Source organism: Temnothorax nylanderi, unplaced genomic scaffold (assembly GCF_030848795.1).
Source record: "Temnothorax nylanderi isolate EJ_2023f unplaced genomic scaffold, tnyl_v1.0 TNYL_tig0033_pilon, whole genome shotgun sequence".
NCBI classification, from domain to species: Eukaryota; Metazoa; Arthropoda; class Insecta; order Hymenoptera; family Formicidae; genus Temnothorax; species Temnothorax nylanderi.
In genome coordinates, this window is record NW_027249095.1 from 569197 (window position 1) to 588531 (window position 19335).

At 38.1% G+C, this 19335-nt stretch overlaps 4 protein-coding genes across 6 annotated transcripts; 2 read left to right on the forward strand and 2 right to left on the reverse strand.

The window, feature by feature from the left end:
- The first annotated feature begins 545 nt into the window (after window positions 1-545).
- LOC139770811 (luciferin 4-monooxygenase) lies at window positions 546-4300 on the forward strand. Its single transcript, XM_071703032.1, has 5 exons — window positions 546-916; window positions 1092-1891; window positions 2427-2599; window positions 2751-3158; window positions 3511-4300. The coding sequence occupies exons 1-5, from the start codon at window positions 800-802 to the stop codon at window positions 3630-3632; spliced, it is 1620 nt and encodes a 539-aa protein (XP_071559133.1). The 5' UTR covers window positions 546-799; the 3' UTR covers window positions 3633-4300.
- Window positions 4265-8027, reverse strand: Tbp (TATA binding protein). Its single transcript, XM_071703033.1, has 6 exons — window positions 7791-8027; window positions 7166-7578; window positions 6816-6946; window positions 6503-6746; window positions 6146-6344; window positions 4265-5967 (listed from the first exon to the last, which is right to left on the reverse strand). The coding sequence occupies exons 2-6, from the start codon at window positions 7430-7432 to the stop codon at window positions 5891-5893; spliced, it is 918 nt and encodes a 305-aa protein (XP_071559134.1). The 5' UTR covers window positions 7433-7578; window positions 7791-8027; the 3' UTR covers window positions 4265-5890.
- An 88-nt stretch (window positions 8028-8115) lies between these two features.
- LOC139770810 (tonsoku-like protein) lies at window positions 8116-13933 on the forward strand. Of its 2 annotated transcripts, none has more exons than XM_071703030.1 (4): window positions 8116-8207; window positions 8744-8991; window positions 9120-9420; window positions 9490-13933. In XM_071703030.1, exon 4 carries the CDS (start codon window positions 9540-9542, stop codon window positions 13290-13292), a length of 3753 nt encoding a protein of 1250 aa, XP_071559131.1. In that variant the 5' UTR covers window positions 8116-8207; window positions 8744-8991; window positions 9120-9420; window positions 9490-9539; the 3' UTR covers window positions 13293-13933. The 2 variants fall into 2 exon arrangements, with proteins under 2 accessions (XP_071559131.1, XP_071559132.1); XM_071703031.1 differs by having other exon boundaries at window positions 8744-8987.
- On the reverse strand, window positions 13633-15348 carry LOC139770814 (U6 snRNA phosphodiesterase 1). Of its 2 annotated transcripts, none has more exons than XM_071703034.1 (4): window positions 15127-15348; window positions 14556-14698; window positions 14093-14427; window positions 13633-13902 (listed from the first exon to the last, which is right to left on the reverse strand). In XM_071703034.1, the coding sequence occupies exons 1-4, from the start codon at window positions 15219-15221 to the stop codon at window positions 13714-13716; spliced, it is 762 nt and encodes a 253-aa protein (XP_071559135.1). In that variant the 5' UTR covers window positions 15222-15348; the 3' UTR covers window positions 13633-13713. The 2 variants fall into 2 exon arrangements, with proteins under 2 accessions (XP_071559135.1, XP_071559136.1); XM_071703035.1 differs by having other exon boundaries at window positions 15135-15345.
- Between the last annotated feature and the right edge of the window lie 3987 nt (window positions 15349-19335).

A 19335-nucleotide genomic window follows, 5' to 3' on the forward strand; every position in this document is an offset into this window, starting at 1 on the left:
ATAGAATTATTTATTTTTTGTTATTTAGCACGTAGAAAGAAAAATTAAATTGGAGACGACGATAATAGATACGGCCATACAAAAGTTTCTTTAGGCAATTTTGCCGGTTGAATTAATCGTCGATCAACTTACCAAACATCAATCATACTATTTTATTAATGTGAATATATTTATTTATTTTTTATCGTTTGGCACGTCGAAAAAAATATAAAATTGAAAACGACAAATATACATATATAATTATATAAAAATTTTCCTCCAAACAATTCTGTCTTTCGAAACAATTCGATTAAATTAATAGCCGCGATTAAATCGAGCGATGTTTAATCGATTTTTTTTTATTAAAGAAAAAAGAAATACAGCCAGTAGGAGCCTATTTTCGGCGTATTTCGGTCGAACACTCCTTTAGAATCCAACTAGTGTCATCTGGCGAATACCCAGACACAATTATTCGTATTTCGATCGAAAATAGCATGCGTGCTGTCATCTAACGGCGGTCGCGATGAAACTACCGGCTTTTAAAAAAACGCCTGCAATTATCTCGTCTCGGAGTGGCGCCGGGCGCGAGACGCGTGTTTATCGATTAAAGCCCACAATTGAAAGAGATAGAAAATGATAAGAGGCAGAATGTACCAATACTTATCGCGTTTTGCTCCTATCATTACGTAAACACCCCGTTCGAAGTGCACGATATTCGCATTCTCTTTAACGTACCGTTGGAAGAGAACTCTAACGTCCTACGGACCCTACGGTGAGAAAAAGTATAGGTTTCCTCCTCAGTTACCTCCTCGTGTCCAACATGCCGCAACGATCAAATATTTTGCACGGTGAGGGTGAAGTGATTGCCGAACTTGATTTCTCGGTGGGACAATTGTTATTGATGCAACTGGCGACGCACGGTACTCGCGTGGCTCAGGTGAGTTTGATTGATTGACTCAGTAGTTCTTTACAATTAATATACAGTCAGCATAACGCGATAGATTTAGATTAATATACGGTGTAGGGAATAATTAGAATCCCAGATTTGCTACGTAATTTTTACTGTACGTGTATAACTCTCTACTACAGCAATGATAAATTTTTTTCAACAGATAAACCCCCACACCGGCAAGGAGCAAACATTCCAACATATTTTAGACACTAGCCGAAAATTGGCAATTTATCTACAAAGAGAAGGACTGAGGGCAGACGATACTATGGCTGTGTGCAGTGAAAACAATCTGGAATTTTGTATTCCAGTGTGTGCTGGGTTTTACCTGGGCGCTATTGTCTGCCCATTAAATCCATTGTATTCTGAAAGAGAGTTGAAACATGCGCTGGCCATTTCAAAGCCCAAGTTTATTTTTATTTCGCCGGTAGCGCTTAACACCATGAGAAAGGTATTCGAAGAGTTGCATTGGTCGCCGAGAGTGCTGATGCTTACTGAACATGGTAGCAGTAATGTATCATGGGCGAGCATGTACAGAGTGATATCAAACGTTTCCGATGATAATGCAAATGCCCTCCAAGCGGCTCCTGTCGATATAGCTAATCATGTAACAGCAATTTTATGTTCGAGTGGAACTACGGGACTGGCGAAAGGCGTCATGTTAATGGACAAAAATATTACTGCAGTCATACGCATATTTTTGAGCAGCAATACAATTCCCGAAAGCGCTATATCTTTGTCCCTGCTCCCATTCTTTCATGCGTATTCCTTCGTCTTGATGATAATCAATCTGTTACGTGGGAACTGCATTGTTGCGTTGTCACACTTTGAGGAAGAGATGTTCCTACAATATGTGGAAAAATATAAGATTCAATACTTGCCCGTGGTACCGTCGCTTATGACATTCTTGGCTAAACATCCACTTGTGGATAAATATGATTTATCTTCTGTTAAAGCAGTATGGTAAGCTATTACAAGTCAGATATACGAAATATCTGGTAGAAATGTTGGAAGAAAACTGCAGTTTACAAACTCAAAGGTGAAGAGAGTGGACGAAGAAGTCGATGCAAGTTGAGCGTAGATTTTTTTAATCATAAATTCAAAAAAGTGAGATACGAGAGAAGAGATTCTAAAGATTGATAAAAGAAAAGGAACATTAATGGTACTTAATACTTGTGAAATTAATATAATCTATTTCTACGTTATTACAAGTAGTTGTATGAATTGCATAAAAGATCAAAGTAAAAATTTTAAATATTTTTCTGCTTGAATCTTGCAAAATCATCACTTTGATTAAAATCATGACATTTTTATAAATTCAACGAATTTACATAGACACAAAATTTAATAACATGAAACAATTTGTCTTCCCATAGCAGTTTTCTTTTAATATTCCATGCAATGGGCTGTGTTGCTAAAACTTGTAGATACATAAAAAAATTTATATCTATCAGATATCAGGTTTATTTTCCAATTACTAAAGTAATTATTTAATTAGGAGTGGAGCAGCTCCGTTGTCGAAGGAAATTCAGAAGGCTGTCGCTAAGCGATTAAATATTACTGAAGTTAAACAAGGCTACGGATTGACAGAAACTACTTTAGCCGTGCTGCGATCCCCAGATGACAATGTAAAACTAGGCAGCGTTGGCGTGGTAGTTCCAGGCACATCAGGTAGCAATCTCTTGATTACGAAAACGTAGTGTCCATCTTACTTAAAGCGCAATTAATTAATATCTACTATTATACATTTTTGCATTTTTCTATCGATATAGCTAATAGAATGTGCAAATTTTAGCAATATGTAGCTCTGATATTCTTTCAGCGAAGGTAATACCAGTTGGGGAATACGAGACGGATAAAGCTTTAGGGCCAAATTGCACAGGAGAATTATGCTTCAAAGGAGATTTGATAATGAAAGGCTATTATAACGATGAAAAATCCACTAGAGCGACAATTGATAAGGATGGTTGGTTGCATACGGGGGATGTAGGATACTATGACGAAGATGGTTACTTTTACATCGTTGACCGTATAAAGGAACTCATCAAATATAAAGGCTATCAGGTTCCGCCAGCTGAACTCGAAGCGATTTTGTTAACTTATCCTGGTGTACAAGATGCGGCAGTAATTGGCATACCAAATGACAAAACTGGGGAGTTACCAATGGCCTTCGTTGTAAAGGAGGCTAATTCCAACATTTGCGAAAAAGATATAATCCAGTATGTTAATGGTAAGAATGTTCAGTATCATTGTGTATCGTCTATAATAGAACTAATGTAATAACATTATTAGAAGTTAAAATTTTTTGTTTTTTAAAATTCTTGAGACTAAATAAAAAATAAAAATGTCATAGCATTAAATCAGAAAAAATAAACATTAAACTTTAGTTTTTTAAGCTTTCCTTTTGCGATGCTAAATTGAAAGCCCTCTACTTTGTAATTTCTTCACATCGAATGTCTTCATACCTTTTGTATGCAGTATTATAATATCTATTTTGTGTCTGTATTTTTTATATATTCATATGAATATATATTTATATGTATACATATATTACTCTATATGTACTTATATTTTTGTTTCAGACCGTGTATCGAATCCTAAGCGACTTAGAGGCGGTGTAAGATTTATAGATAGCATTCCAAAAACTCCATCTGGTAAAATATTACGTCGATTATTGCGAGATAGATTAAAATCAAAATTATAAACTGTCACTTTTTCGTGATTTGGATCATTTATTACAATCATGTGTGTGTAATTATTTTTGTGGGACTGGTACTTATTATTCTACAATAATTAAGTGTATTGTATATATAAAATAGATAATAATTTACTTATTTATTAGACATATTTTTACATTTTCTATCGAACATTTTATTGTGTCTATCAAAGAACAAAGAATTAGTATTTTTATTGTATATAATTTTATTACAATGAAACATATGCTATGTGCAACAAATTATCTTTAAATATAATACCAAAGATCATACAAATTCTAGCTTATGTATTTGAAAAACTAATTGTGAGTTTTTTTTCTTATATATACATTGGAATCTCATTCAAAATAGATCTACAAAAATATTAAGCCTCTAGTAAGTCAAATATGTTCTGTAAGTATTTAAAAGTAGCAAAAAATGTTACTTTTTTCCAAATATCTTTGTCAAAAATTGAAAGTTTTAATTCGATGAGCCCTTGTATAATTCTACTACACAAGTAAATTATTTATATTTTAATAACTATCCGATAGAACGAAATTTTATGGAAAAATAAATGGATTTTGGTGAGAAAACATTAGAGAGGTATATATTGAGTATAATGCGTTATTTAAAAAAAAGGAAATACTTGTATATTAATTTTAATAAACATTTAACCAGACATTTAAACAGTAGAAAATTATTCGATGGTGTACAATAAATTTTCCAAGTGTACATGTATGATAATAATTAACTCTCACAGGTACTGTACATTTTCTTTAAAGTATCTATTTATAATAATACGCACGATCCTGTGCTATAAAGAAATTCAAATTAAAAGATTTGTTGATTATAAGTTATGAATCATATATCATAATCACATTACGAAATATATAATCAATAAGTCTTTTAACCCTTAAATGCCACACCTCTCAAGAATCTCGTAAATGACACATGGGGTCTAAAAGACCCCAGCATGAAAAATGTCTCCTTACTTATTGATTTTTTGATATTTAGTTATGAAAATTATTTTCAATGTTGTTCAAGGCTTAGAAAAGAGAATAAAATGCTTATATTGTTAAAATTTCAATTTCAACATAGTATAAAAAATTAAGATCGCCAACAGTTAAAATGTTGGCTCCAAAATCAAAAAAATAAAAAATAAATAAATATGAGCTCCATATTTGGCGGGAACATTTGAAAATATATCATTCTAAAGGTCTGGGGTCCGCTGGACCCCGGGTGGCATTTAAGGGTTAATATACATTCCATTTTTCAGATTTTTTTCTATTACATAATTATGGTGATATTTTTAGTGATGTTGTTTAAGAAAATTCATAGTATCTGTTAAGAGTTAAAATTGTGATAAAGCATACACATTGATTACTCACGTAATCTTAATCGAGGCACTGCATCACTAGAAGACACTATTTTATAAATACAGAATTATATGCATTATTATATGCATTATCTTTAAGGAAGGCAAAAAGGGAAGGTTCAGAAACTTCTGGTTACATTTAATTTATATATGTACTTTTAGAATTCCTGTTGTCATCAACTAATCAATTGACTGGTTTAGCAAATGGAAACAAAACCATTGCAAGATTGCACAAGTTGTACCTTCGCACTGTTTGCTTTTTACACATCGAAAAATTTAATAATTTTCTATAAAGAGACGAAAACAGACATTTTATAAATCATATTTAATCTACGAGACAATTGGTTTATGCATTATGTCCTGAAATCACTGGATATTCTTTTAAACACAGTTTCTTTAGTCAATTTGAAGACAATCTCTCTTTAATATTGAAAAATTTATTTCAATATGTATAGTAACCTATATATTCTTAATCTCTAACATTTATTCATATTTGTAACTAAGGTTCATGTAAAAAATATATTTTGAAGTAAAGTCAAGAAAACGTAAATGAAGGACGGAATATTTTTTCATCTATCTTTTCTCTCGAAGTTTGGTTAACAAAAATATCTATTTACGCTCATTACAAAAAAAAAATAATATGCATCAAGTTTCATTGAAAATCGATTTCATGTAGACTGGAACAGATCTGTGGTAGGAATATCCAATCATTGTGAGACATTTTGTACATTGAATAATCAAAGAGACAATCAACAACAACACCATGCAACTCAACGACAGTATTAAACGTAATGGTTTGCTCATCCATGTGATTTTATATTACAAAATATACTCTATTAGAAATAAATTTGGTTGGAAACAAATTATTAAATTATAAAAAAAGACTATGTAGAATCACTGCTTTTTAAAGCTCTTCAGTATTGGATAGATGTTGTCAAAGGCTTCATAAATTTCCTTGCGTACCTTGGCACCTGACGACATATATAAATATGTAATAAGTATTTGAGCACAAACGTGTAATCAAATGTTCAATCTTTTATGCAGATCTGGATTTTTACGTTTGCAAATTGTAAAAAATCAAGACTCTACTATATTCCGGAAATGTTTTGCACACGTACTACTATAAAATTTATAACAGAGCACACTCACCTGTCAATACTACTTTCCCTGAGACGAATATGAGCAGTACAATTCGAGGTTTGACCATCCTATATATTAGACCTGGAAATAGTTCTGGTTCGTACGATGAAAATTGTCCGTGAGAAAGCACTAAACCCTCTAATCTAATTGGAAACTTAACATCACAGCTGCCGACCATATTTTGGATTTTAAAATCTAGGAACTTCGCCTAAATTAAATTAAATCGTAATATCAATAAATAAAGAACAGATTTATATCATTATTAAATATCTTATCGATAAACAGTACTATATTTAAAAGAAAACTGCATTGAGAAAAATAAATTATTTTGTATTTTAATGCGAGAGGCGGATTGACGATACTTACTGGAAAACCCAACTTCTGGATAATCCTTGCGTACTTTCTGGCTGCAAGACGTGAATCTCCTTCACTCTTGGCGCCGGTACAAACCATTTTGCCGCTACTGAATATCAGCGCGGTGGTTCTTGGTTCTCTTATTCGCATGATAACAGCCGCAAACCTTTTTGGATTATACTCAGCGTTTCTGGCATGAAGCGCTATTTTCTTCAGGTCAAGCTTGCAATTTAAATTAACGGTAGACACGATATTCCTGAAATAAAGCAAAAAATATGAATGGGAGACGGACGTGATATTATATCGAATTTCTTTACAAACTTACTGCAACTGTGGCAATATTCCAGGGTCGGCGGAAGCTGGGGTCATTGGTGTCATTGGCCCTGGGGTCGCAGGACCTATCGATGGCGGTGCTATTTGATTATTTTGTGGTACTATCGGAGACATCATATTTTGCTGAAGAATACAAGAAAAAAGTAGTTATTAAAACAATGAAATAAATACGATATAATATATTTAGAACACTATATCTCTTAATTGTATCTTTTTCAGTTACATGTTCCCAAGCTCTCTTTAATGCTCGCCTTTTTTAATTGTGTAAACGACATTCAGAATTTATACTAATAATATTTTGAGTCTCAAATTCTATCGTAAGTAAATTCAACTTTGAATTACCGGCGTTTGTGGCTGCATAAGGCTCTGTGGCGTTGCAAACGCTGGAGTTGGAGCATACGTGTGCATATTCTTTTGCGGCGTTGTTATCATCAGCATACCGCTTTGCATATTGGGACTCATCGAATGCAGTTGCTGCAGCTGGAACTGCTGTGACTGTTGCTGCTGCTGCAGAGCATTCGGCAGGATCTGTTGATCCTCCTCTGGTTGATGCAGAGGTGTACCAATGCTTGGTATGCTGAAGCCAGGACTCGGAAGCATCTGATCCATTTTTAACCCTTAGGAAATATACGCACGACTGACACCGTTTACGACGAATCTTATTTGGAAGTACAAAAGAGACGGAATCCTTGAGGTTATGCTCGCATCTTCATGAAACAATCGCTAATCTATTTTAATCAGCGATGAGTTTCAACCTGAAATCATAATCAATTATTAATTAACAAGAGATTTCTACCTTTCGTACGAGACACAAAATACAATTGTCATAGAAAAAAACCTATTTAAACGAAAAGTTCGACGGATACTCTGATCCTGATATCTGCAGTAACTTTATCCTAAATTTTAAAAAATCTGGCACTGATTGTCCGGTAAGATGTTCGTTTTATTATACTCTGAAAATATTTACCCCTTGCCACGATATCGCCTGGAAGTTTCAACCCGCGAAACTTTGCAAAATCTTGCCCTTCTCCTCGTCGACCCGTGACTTCGCCAAGTTAAGCTAGATACATGGAAATCGATCAAATCGCGAAGAAACGATTCGTTTTCGTGGGAAACTTTGTCTCATAAATCGAACTCAAACTACACGTTAACTAATCTTCATACTCCCGTGCATGCGTGTGCAGTCTTGCAGCGTCTTGTTTACAACCGAGATTTACAACAGACACTTCCCCCATTCCGTTCCCTAAAGCACGAAACTCGCGCACTACAGATGGCTCTATCATCGGCACCGTTTGAAACAATTGAAACGGAGATTGACAGAGATACGATTTGTTTCTTCGAGTTCTTCGTTTCTTCTTCTATACCAGGAAAAACGATATTTGAGGTGAGGCCCCTAAACTGTATAATTACCGAAAATATCTATCTCTAATAAATGGGACAATCCTATGAAGTATATTTTACGGAAAAACACAAGATATAATTCAAAATTATTGCAAAACTTAGGTTAGAATTATCTCTGTTTTTCCGTAAAATATACTGCATTGGGGAACCCAGTCATATAAAAGTGTAACGGAATAAAGGAAATAAAAGAATAGAGGAAAGTACCCTATTACGAGATAGGATCTTAATATGAAATGGCGGGGTTTTTTCATGATGGGATCAACAGATGGGGCCTATATAGGGCCTTTTAGCTTAACATATCTCATATTAGGATCCTGTCTCATAATAGGGGACTTTCCTCTAATATAAATTTAGCAAAAGAAATATTATTTTAGTGTAATTTTGTTGTTTTAATTTTTTGTGAAAATATAAAATTATACTAAATATTTATATGAAAACATGAGATTACACTTTGCATTGTAACATAAATATTTTATTTAGACTAATAAATCTGTTAATAAATATTTTTATTTATTCCAGGAAGTTAACATGAAAAAAATGGAGATGCTATTATGTTTATTAATTTTAAAAGTTAAACAATGGCAAACAACTCCGCAGTTAGGATGGTACAAGGAATTGCGTCGTCGACAATTACTTAAAGCTTTTTTACTTTACACATTATTACAAATGAAAGAGAATGAAAGGAAAGAGAAAAAACTAAGTAAACGAAGATTTCTGGCTCGGCGAAAAATGGTTATTGAAAAGAGAAGACGATAAACGAGGAGCAAGTAATAAATTTAAATCAAAGAAATGTCAAATATTGATCCCGAAAAATAAATCGGGCCGTGTAAACGCAGTCATTTTTAACCGCTGCCGCCAATGCGCAAGTTTATTGGTTTATTCGTCTATGTTCCAGCCTCTCCTAGCACAGAAGTTTCGCCGGTTTCGCGTGGCAAGTCGCTTGTTTTCCGAGAGAGGTCTCGACCAAATCCGATGGGTTTTGGAACGCTCAAAATGGCGCCAAAACATCACGAGGCGATATCGGCATGACAGATCCGGCAGCTTTGTAGAAAACCTCTGAAATATATTTCTTATTCGCAAAAATAGTTTGTTATTCGTAAAAATTTATTATACTCCCTGGAATATCGATAGATTAATTTACTTTTGAGATCTTTCTGCGTACCAAAAGGATAAGTACATCTTCATCGTGGCTACAGGTGACGATATCTCAAATGCTCGTCAGATATTTTTTTTTTCAATGAAATTAACTGTCTTACATTTTGTAGGGCTTTGAGGAAAATAAGACATTTTATATGTACCTAAGAAAATTGTCGAAATGAACATCGATAAGCTCATTAAGAAGAAGCAGCATGCCAAACGCGACAACAATCTTCGTCAGTTGGCCGAGATCACGAATACCCTGGGGGACATGTACTTCGAGAACGAACGGCCGGAGGAAGCTCTGCGGGAGTACAAGGAGCAGCTGAGGGTCTGCGAGGAACTGCGAGACAAGCTGAGATGTGCGATTGCGCACAGAATGATCGGAGAGGTTTACGCGAGTTTGGGAGATTACGAACAGGCCCTGATACACCAGAATCTACACTTGGAAGGCGCCAAGGACATGGGAAACTTGATAGAGGAACAGCGGGCATTCGCTACCCTAGGCAGAACTTACTTCTGTCAGGCCGAAACTTTAATCGGCAAGACGCAGAAGCATAACGAGGCTTTGGCAAACGCGAAGATGGCTTATGTACAGAGTATGGAACTGTGCGACAAATTAACCGCCAGCGAAATCAAGCTGGAAGAGAGAACGTTGATGCGAGCGAGACTGCTGCTTAATTTAGGATTAACGTTGGAAGCGCAGAAAGAGACGCAGGAGGCGATCAATCTGATCGAGCAAGCAACCGCGTTGTGCGTATCCAACAACTTCCAGGAAGATCTGCATCGAACGTGTATCTCTCTAGCGGCTATATACGAGCGGCAGAGCAATTTGGAGCTGGCGTTAAGTTACATCGACACCGCGGCCACCGTAAACGACGCACGTCTGAGAGCCGAAGCGAAAATAATAAAGGCCGAATTGTTCATGCGAACTGGACAGTGGATTGAAACGCGTAAAGTTTTAGTTTCCCTATATACGAGCAGCGGATTGCCGAAAGACATTAATCATCAGGTAGAAAGATATTTAAGGATTATTGTAACTATATGCCGAGCGGAAAACGGTCTTCTTGTCGAGACGGATGTCCAGGCTAAGCAGAAATTGTACGAGACTTTGGGTGATGCGGCGGTTGCCGCGCAATGCTTCCACAAAGGTGTGGAATATTATCGACACATGTTGACCTGCGCGGAGGAAACGGGCGAACAAATAGGTATCTCTTTGATGAGCTTGGCTCAAACGCTCAAAGATGCGGGACATTACGAAGAAGCGTTGCCTTTCGCGCGGAGGGAACTGGAACTCTGCACCAGTCCTCGAGAGAAATGCAGGTCGGCGCTGTTTCTGGCAGATTTATTAACAACGACGAATGCCGCTGACACAGAAGTTCGCGAATGTTACACTACGGCATTGAGCTCGGCGAACGAAAGCGTTAATGTTAAACTACAAAAGTCTGCTATAAGAGAACTCGTCAGTTATCTGGAAAGCGTAGGCCAATTCGATGAGGCAGAGGCTACAAAACGTAAAGCGGGATTAATGTTGGACGTACTGAGCGATACGGAGAGCGAGGTATCGTCCGAGGAAAACGATAGAATTGGCGCGGATATTTGTCTAGAGGATCTGTCCGATTTGGAGCTCGAGGAAAGTGTCAAGAGGCCGGTCGGCACCAGGAGAAGATCGAAGAGAGGAACGTCGTCCGCGATCAAGAGGAACGAGAAGGGTGAAACGCGGCTGCACGTGGCGTGCATCAACGGCGACGTCGATGCCGTCGAGAGGCTCTTGTCGTCCGGTCATCCCACGAACATCCGAGATCACTGCGGTTGGACTCCGCTTCACGAGGCGGCTAATCACGGTTACGTGGACATCGCGGAGCTGCTTCTTAAGCACGGCGCGAGTGTCAACGATCCGGGCGGTACGTCCTGCAAGGGCATAACGCCGCTTCACGACGCCGCGTATTGCGGACACTTCTCGATGATGCAGCTCTTGATGCAACACGGAGCGACCGTAACGCTCAAGACCCACGACGGCGATACGGTGCTGGATTGCCTGGAAGATTGGAGGGATCGCGTGAAAGATTTAAGTCCCAAGGATTTAGTCGAGTACGAAACGATGTATAAAAAGCTTTCGGCTGTTATTCCGGTAAAGAAGAAAAGGAAGAGATCCGACGACGTTCGTATACTGGACAGAAGGTCCGCGTCGTCCGAGACACTCGAGGTTCGAGAAATATCCGCCGGTGAGGATTATAAGAGAACAATAGCGAGCTTGCGATGCTTCAATAAAACCAACACTGGTAGCGCGTTTAAAGGTAGTAACGATGCGGTCGCGCCTTTAGTGAGCGAGGAACAAGTTCTTGTCGACGATTGGCTTGAAGACGATATCGGAGGTACGACGAGAAGAAAGTCTACGCCAAACAATTACACCACCACAATCAAACGGAAGTCTTCTGACGGAAATATGGAGAACGCTCCTAAAAGAATGAAACTGAACGGTTCGTGTCAAAGTAGGGACGATTTTAGTACGAGCGAAGACAGCGACGATGATTCTGTCGTTGATATTTGTCAGTCATTCGAAAAATCTAAAAGAAGCAGGAGGAAACGACAGACGTCCTTGATCTCAAGTGGATTCACCGTGTCGCGCACGCCATCCCCAGTGGCTCATCCGCAATCACCTCCGCATACTGCAACAAGCTCGAAACAGCATGACAAAGAACACGTACATTTACGTATGTCTGTCAAAGAAAGAGTGTTCGATCTAAAAGTAGTGGTTTGCGAGGACGAGACGGAGTTTCTGACATGCATCAAAAGTACTACCGAACGGATGTTCTACGGCGAGACCGGTTGTACAGTTAAATTGCTGTTGCAGCCCACAAATGGGACTGTTGTAACGAAGGAGAGCATTCTGAAAATCGCGAGAGAGAACGGCAAATTGGAATGCGAGATAGCCGAGCTGCAGGTCCCACCCATCGTCGAGCGATACAAGACCATCTGTTCCACTCATAATTCGGCCCCTTGCGAGGTCATGCTGAAGTGCTTGAAATCCTGCGAAAATACGTCGATATTTCGTGTGAAACCTGACGATATCGATAAACAATCACTTGTACCGTTGTTAAAAACCTTAGAGTACGAAAAGAATATCAAGCTGTTACAATTGTCTGGCACTGTGCTACTGACAGCGGGAATACACTTACATCGATGTCTCTCGAATCTGTCGTCTCTGCAGGAGCTCTATTTAAAAGGCTGTGACATCGACTTCGCCTGTTTACGCCAAATAAGCTCGTTGCCTTCTCAGTTAAGAGTTCTAGATCTGAGTTATAATCCGTTGGGCTCCGAGAGCCATGGCATCCTCCGAAAGCTAATTGCGCCCTTGAGATACCTGCAAACCCTTAACTTACGTTACTGTATGCTGGAGGATTTTTATCTTCCGCTCGACAATCCCAATCTGACGAGCTGCGATATCTCGTGGAATAAATTAAATCACGACGCAGCGGCTTCTTTCCTGAGTAGGCAACTGTTTGATTTGAATTTATCTAATATTCTGTCTTCCAATCGCTTTATCCTAAGTTTAGACAACGTAGCTCTGTCGCAGAGCTTAGAATCGCTAGATCTTTCGTTCTGCGATGTAAGAGACTCTGACGTAAAGATCGTCCTAAGACAATTACCTAGACTGTTAAAATTAATACTTAGTGGGAACATAAATGTATCTGTATTATCAATAAACGCGTTGTTGAGTCGTCAGCCCACGTTAAATTACATCGATGTTAGTGGCTGTAAAAATATCGCGAGTAATCCAGAGGCTGGATTGATTATACAAAATCCTGAAGTTTGTACGTTACTGGCTAGCATAGAGCCTAATTTATGTGATTCGTGGATTAAATTGTGGCGAGGTGCAGGTATTGTAACGAAATTGCCTCATAACTTGGCGATTTTTAAACCAATATGATTTTCTATGGAAAATAATATTTTGTATATATGTATAATAGTTATATGCGAGAAATAATTTATTAAAAAAATATATATATATATCTTACAAACGTGTAGATATGCTTCTAAACCAAAATAATTTATCGTCGGTCGAAACGTAGCGTTTTTCGATTAATAAATCTGGCCAGTTGGGTCGATTACAACATCTTTAGTAATTAAAAATAATTTATATTTCGACAATACATACGATATTCATAAGAGCAATACTATTACAATTTGTAAGTTATTAAATAAGTTTCTTTACGATATTTTTAAAGCTCTGTAAAAAATCGATAGGTTCAATTAATTGAGAGGAGCAATTAAGTGACAGTTTTACTTTTTGATAATAAACGCTGTACAATTTCTCAAGATAGATTTTATAGCCTAATTTATACAATTTATTATTTTAGTTCAAAGTTATAACATTTATTTCCAATTTTGCATTGTATCTCATTGACATGCACGTAAGCGTCTTCCATATTTTCTACTAGAAAATCATTTAAACTGCTAGTGAGAGACGGCAGAATTTCTTTTAAATAATCTCGCTTGTCTCCAAGGCACCAGAAGAAACTAATGTGATATGAAGTATCCTGTATATAAGAAATATACATATTATACTTATGTCTCCTGATCTTTCATTGTGATCATATTAAGTCATGATTCATATATTTCATATGTCTGAAGTGATCATGCAACTACTGAAGAATCTTGTACAAATGCAAATTATAAAATCTGTCACCTATTTCATAATACATGTGATGCATTTCATAACGAAAGTACCTTATAAAACGACGGCAACTGATATCCAGCTAATAAATTGTCAAGAGCTTCAGTTAGGCACTTCAACATTCCATTCTCATCCTGACAATAAATTCCGAGGAATGTGCGAGTTTTCTCTTCATTGCAGTATACCCTTACGTCCGTGAGTTGAATGGCGAATTTATTAGATCTACGACACAACAGCTTCATGCCTTCGACGAACGATTCAATCCAATGGAACTTTAAAATCAATGTACGGCTGAGACTAATATGAGGACTAGATATGACATTGCCTTGGACAGGCAGTTTGTCTAACACAGAGTTCATCCAAGTGTGGAGACAATCACTCGGTGTATCTGAAATCAATTTGATCTTTTTATTAATCCTAATATTGATTATTTAATATTAAGCAAAGACTTCTTGATCTGTACCACCTATCACAGGATGCAAATTAATAACTTACGTTTGAAATCAAAATACTTACAGTTTATGTAAATCAGAGTTGCCCAATTACCACGCTCATGTTTAAAGCTTCGTGTCCGTCCGTCGTGATCCAGTGGATCATCGACCACTTCTTCATTATACGTAACTCCTTTCCATGATAAAATACTTTCAGGTAAGACTAGCCTGCAAATTTATCCAAAACATTTAACCAAAAATATATATGTATGCAATATTATTTTTTGTTCTCGCATGTGTATCAATATTTAAAGAAAGCGTAACTTTTACATCATATTCTACATAATCAATTTTGAATTGTCTGTTAATAATTATATCAACAAAGCATATTAGGCCTGTTCTTTTAGCTAAGTTTCTTTGTTGGAAAGAAAAAGAGGAAAGATGAATTGTGCAAGAAGTTCGGCTAGAAGAAAGGTCTGTTATCATTAAATACATGTAAACAAAGTGCTTTAACCTCACCAAACTCAAATTTAAGAATTATAGAACTTTCATGATTATTCCAAGCATTGGTTTTTGTCATGAAAAAAAAGAGCTTTCGGAAAAAAGTAACGATTATTAAATATTGTAATCCAGAATAAGTAATGTAATTCATGTACTTGTTTACAATTTTATGATCATCTTTTCCCTTCTCATCATGCTGGTCTTCGTCTGAGTCGGAAGAGTATGTCTGTATTAAATGCAAACCGGCCATACTTGTTAATAACTTTTATATTCAACATTAAATATCTATTATCACTTCTGTTACAAAATAGAACAGAAATACAATGAAGAAACGGTTTAACGGTTATGCCGAAAGGTTATGTGTACAGTTTACATCGAAGTTTGACAACAAAGGATTGTGTTTTTGTAGATGCGCTACTTCTGCATCAGAAGTCTGGTCATCCTTAGCTTTGTACTGATTGGCTAGCGTCATTAAGACCCAAATATGGCGAAACTACCCGACGTGTTCAAAAAATACAAAATATATTAAGTAGAAATGATTAATTAAACAAGAGATAAGTTTATTATAGATAGATATATATTTTTTAAAGTAATTGGAATATTTTGAATTTCAAAACGTAATTAAAGTATCAATAATTAGCAAAATAAGTATTCAAAACAAAATATATAGTGGGTATCATGATATCTTATTATTTAGATTAGAGAGAATATATTGTAATGTTTTAAAGTTGTTCAAGAGAAATTTTAAAATTGTTAATATCTCTAAAATTATTAGAAGAAATTTTTTTTTAATATGATATCTTCCAGATATCTTCTGTACCAACTTGTGATATTTTTCAAACACTGTTCTATCCTTAAGATGTCTCGCTTGAGATTCCTTTTATGTGCATGTAATTTTGATTGGTAATACAGTTTAGGGAGTTAGGCATTGATACATATATGTAGTACATACAAATATATATTTTTTACATTTTATATATATTTTATATACATATAAAAAAGAGGAACTTAAAATAAATTAATAAAACGATATGTCAATAATTTCATGCACACATAAACTTTGATAATAATAATTTCATATCTGTCTGTCGAAAATTTTATAATTATTGTTAACAGATAAAGGATTTAAACCCGCGTGTTGTCTTAAAGCAAACGGCATACGTATCATCATTATTTAATCGTGGCATAAAAATCTGAGATTTCGTGTCGAAGATCTTTCTATTTTTCTGAAGGTATAATAAATCACCCTGTACACATATAACGAAAACAGTTTATGCTAAATACAAGATTATTATCGCACTAAGCTACGATTATAGGTACAATAATTTTGTATGACGTGTGTGTGTTCCGCTAAATCGCGAAAGATTTTCTCGATGCATTTCATTTCGTAATACAATCTCTGTATTCCGCGTTTCCTCCTGTGTTTTAATGTAGCAATATAATTTCCACGGAGGAGTTAACGTTGAGAAATATAGCGCTTTGCAGAGCGTGTCAGAATTTGTATCTGGTGCAGATATCGGATTGCGCGTCGGACATCGACTTTCGCGATGTCCTTTTGGGTATCGTCAAAGATTCTTCGTCTTCCGGCGTTCTTTTCCGATATTCCTCTCCGCTGGTCGAGTCGCCGTGCACTTTTACGTAACGCTCCTTTCGACTCGCTATTTCTCTCTCTCTCTCTCTCTCTCTCTCTCTCGTGCGCGCGCTCGCTGTCTCTATTTATCTATATATATCTATTTCTTTGCGGGCATCGAGGAACAGTCGTTTCGCCATTTCTGCAACTTCGGCTCTGCCCGCCCGAGGATTTTCAATATCCTCGAAATACGCGGCTCTCTTTGAAATTCAGATATTGCGAGCAGAGGACCCTTTCGACGGTAGTTGCACCTCAAATTTGCACAGGCCAGACCGAACCTGCGAGCAGTCAGTCGACGAAATTATTGCGCCCCGCGACATCCTCGCGACACGGGTGCTATCAATCATGCGTACAAGTTCGACTAACGAGATTGACCTATCCGCGGAAAAGATTCCCATTTAATGAGATCGGCTTTGCGAATTAGTTTTAATTCAGGTTGATTCCGACGTCGATTTAAATAATGCAAGAATTGAGAGGAAGGGAAGCATCGAACTCGGCAGGAATCTCTCTCGTAACGATTAACGATTAACATTATATCGAATTACTATTTACAGCGAATTTTATAGATTTCTCCGTTTTCTGCATGAAACGCGATAATATAGACAACACCGGGGTTTCGTATATCTTTACAATTTTTATAATACCTAATAACACACGAATTTAAGTAAAATTGGGATTGACCCTAAAATATATTTCGGATTTACAAGCGATGCGTTTGTAACAGAAACTATTAATTCCTCCGAGCCTTATTTACTCGCGAAATTTTAGTAATAAACTGGAGAACTAAAGTTGTACGGTGCGCGTGTGTTTCATATTTAGCAAACGCGTTTCTAGCTCCTCGTTGTGCGCCATGTAAAATGTAACTTTGTGGGAAATGTCGAAGAATACATTCCCCGATATGTTTAAGGAAGGGTCAAGAGAGACTCGCGCCCTCGTCGATATAAATACATAATTCGTCACTTTACATTGCGCGAGAAATGTTAACGTATTTCATTTTTGACAAAAGGTATAGGATTCTCTGAAGCCTCGTGAAGCTAAAGACTTTACGAGGGGGATCTCGTTTCGAGCTCGTTCTAAGGGAGCTCAAAGTCCGATACTAATTTTTCGGTATTTCCCACGTCAACGAGCGAGAGCTTTGGTTGACGAGGGTTATCACCGAAGACGTTCCTCGAGCCACGATCAATACTCAATGTACCGCCGGCGCGCTGGCAAAAAGGCGAGGAAGAGACTCGAGGTATTTCTCGAGAATGAAATCCCGTCATCGACAACCCACGGTGGGCGACGGCCGCGGCGGCGGACAGTTCGATGGCGGTGGATCGACAGTAATTGGCGGCTGCCGGAGTCTGCTGCCGTCGGCCGCGAACTTTGAACTTTCGAAAAATAGTTATACGCGACAATCAATAGCGCGACGAGGGACGAGAACACCTGGACACCGCGAAGCGCGGAATCCGGCGCGTTTAACCGCGACATTTCGCGGCGTCGAACCGCGACGAGGGTGCGTCGCGAGAGGGTGATCGCGAGGGGCTCAAATGCTGACGGATTTCACCACGGTGGCGGCGGCGGCGGTGACGACGACGACGACGGTGGGCGAAGGGGGTGGGACAGGCTGATGCTGTGGGTGGTGCTCGCGTGTTTCGCGAAAAAGAAAAGCGCGGAAGTTCAGCGCGAGTCTCTCGGCGTAACAGGTGGTTAAACAGGGGCTGTAAAGCAGCTCGCAAGCGGCGCGAGAAGGGACGGAGGGAACGGGGGGGTGCGCCGGCGGGGGGGAGGCGGGGAGGGGTGGTTGCATCGGGGGAGGAAGTCGAGGGAAGGGTTAAAAAGGTCGGACTTGGCGAGGTGCAGTCGAGAGATCGCGGCCTCTCCGTCCCTCCTCCCCCCCCACCCTTTCCTTACGCTCGCGCAACACGAATTGCGAATTAATTGTCCGGGTTATTTCGCGCTTTCGTAACTTGCGCGCCGTTCGCGGCAAAATCGGACGAGCGAAAAGCGTGTCTCGCCGAAAAGAGAAATAGGATCGTGCGTTATCGGCTAAGTTTGAAATTTATCGCCGTGGAAGATATTTAGGGGATTATCGTGAGCACCGAAACACACATCACCGCAGTTAAAATTAATTAGAGTCGGAACGGGCCGCGCAAAATTGTCCATATTTTTAGGGATTGCCGCGTTAAATCAACGTAATAACGATAACAAATTCCATTCCAAACTATTATAGGTGTCGCATATTCAAGCTAGAGTAAGGAAGGGCTATTTGAGTCAGTTAAAGAAAAAATCGGATAAAAAATGTTCAAGACAAAAAGCTCCTCTCTGTCTTGAAAATTTTTTATCCGACTTTTTTCAACTGACTCAAGTAGCCCCTTTCTTATCCTACGTCAAATTGCTGCACTTAAAGATCGAAATGAGCGTGAAGATCTCGGCATGAAGATTACGATAAAAAGAATTTACAATATTAAGTTGACCCGTTCGTTCCGAAAGGATCCTACTTTCCTCACGTTACCGAGATCTTGCGCGCGCGCGCGCGCGCCTAATTTATCGATCGTCGCGAAACGACGCGACGATCGTAAAAAGCATCTCCAGGAGAGTATCTCGGAGATCCACGAATCTCGCCACGGGCGGGCGCGCAGCGGTCTTAATTAATTCGATCCTGCAGCCCTTCCGTAGCTCGATGCCATTTCCATCGTTGTCGGGAGCACGGTCGCTCGTTCATGGACTACGGGGGAACGAGGGGGGCAGGTTC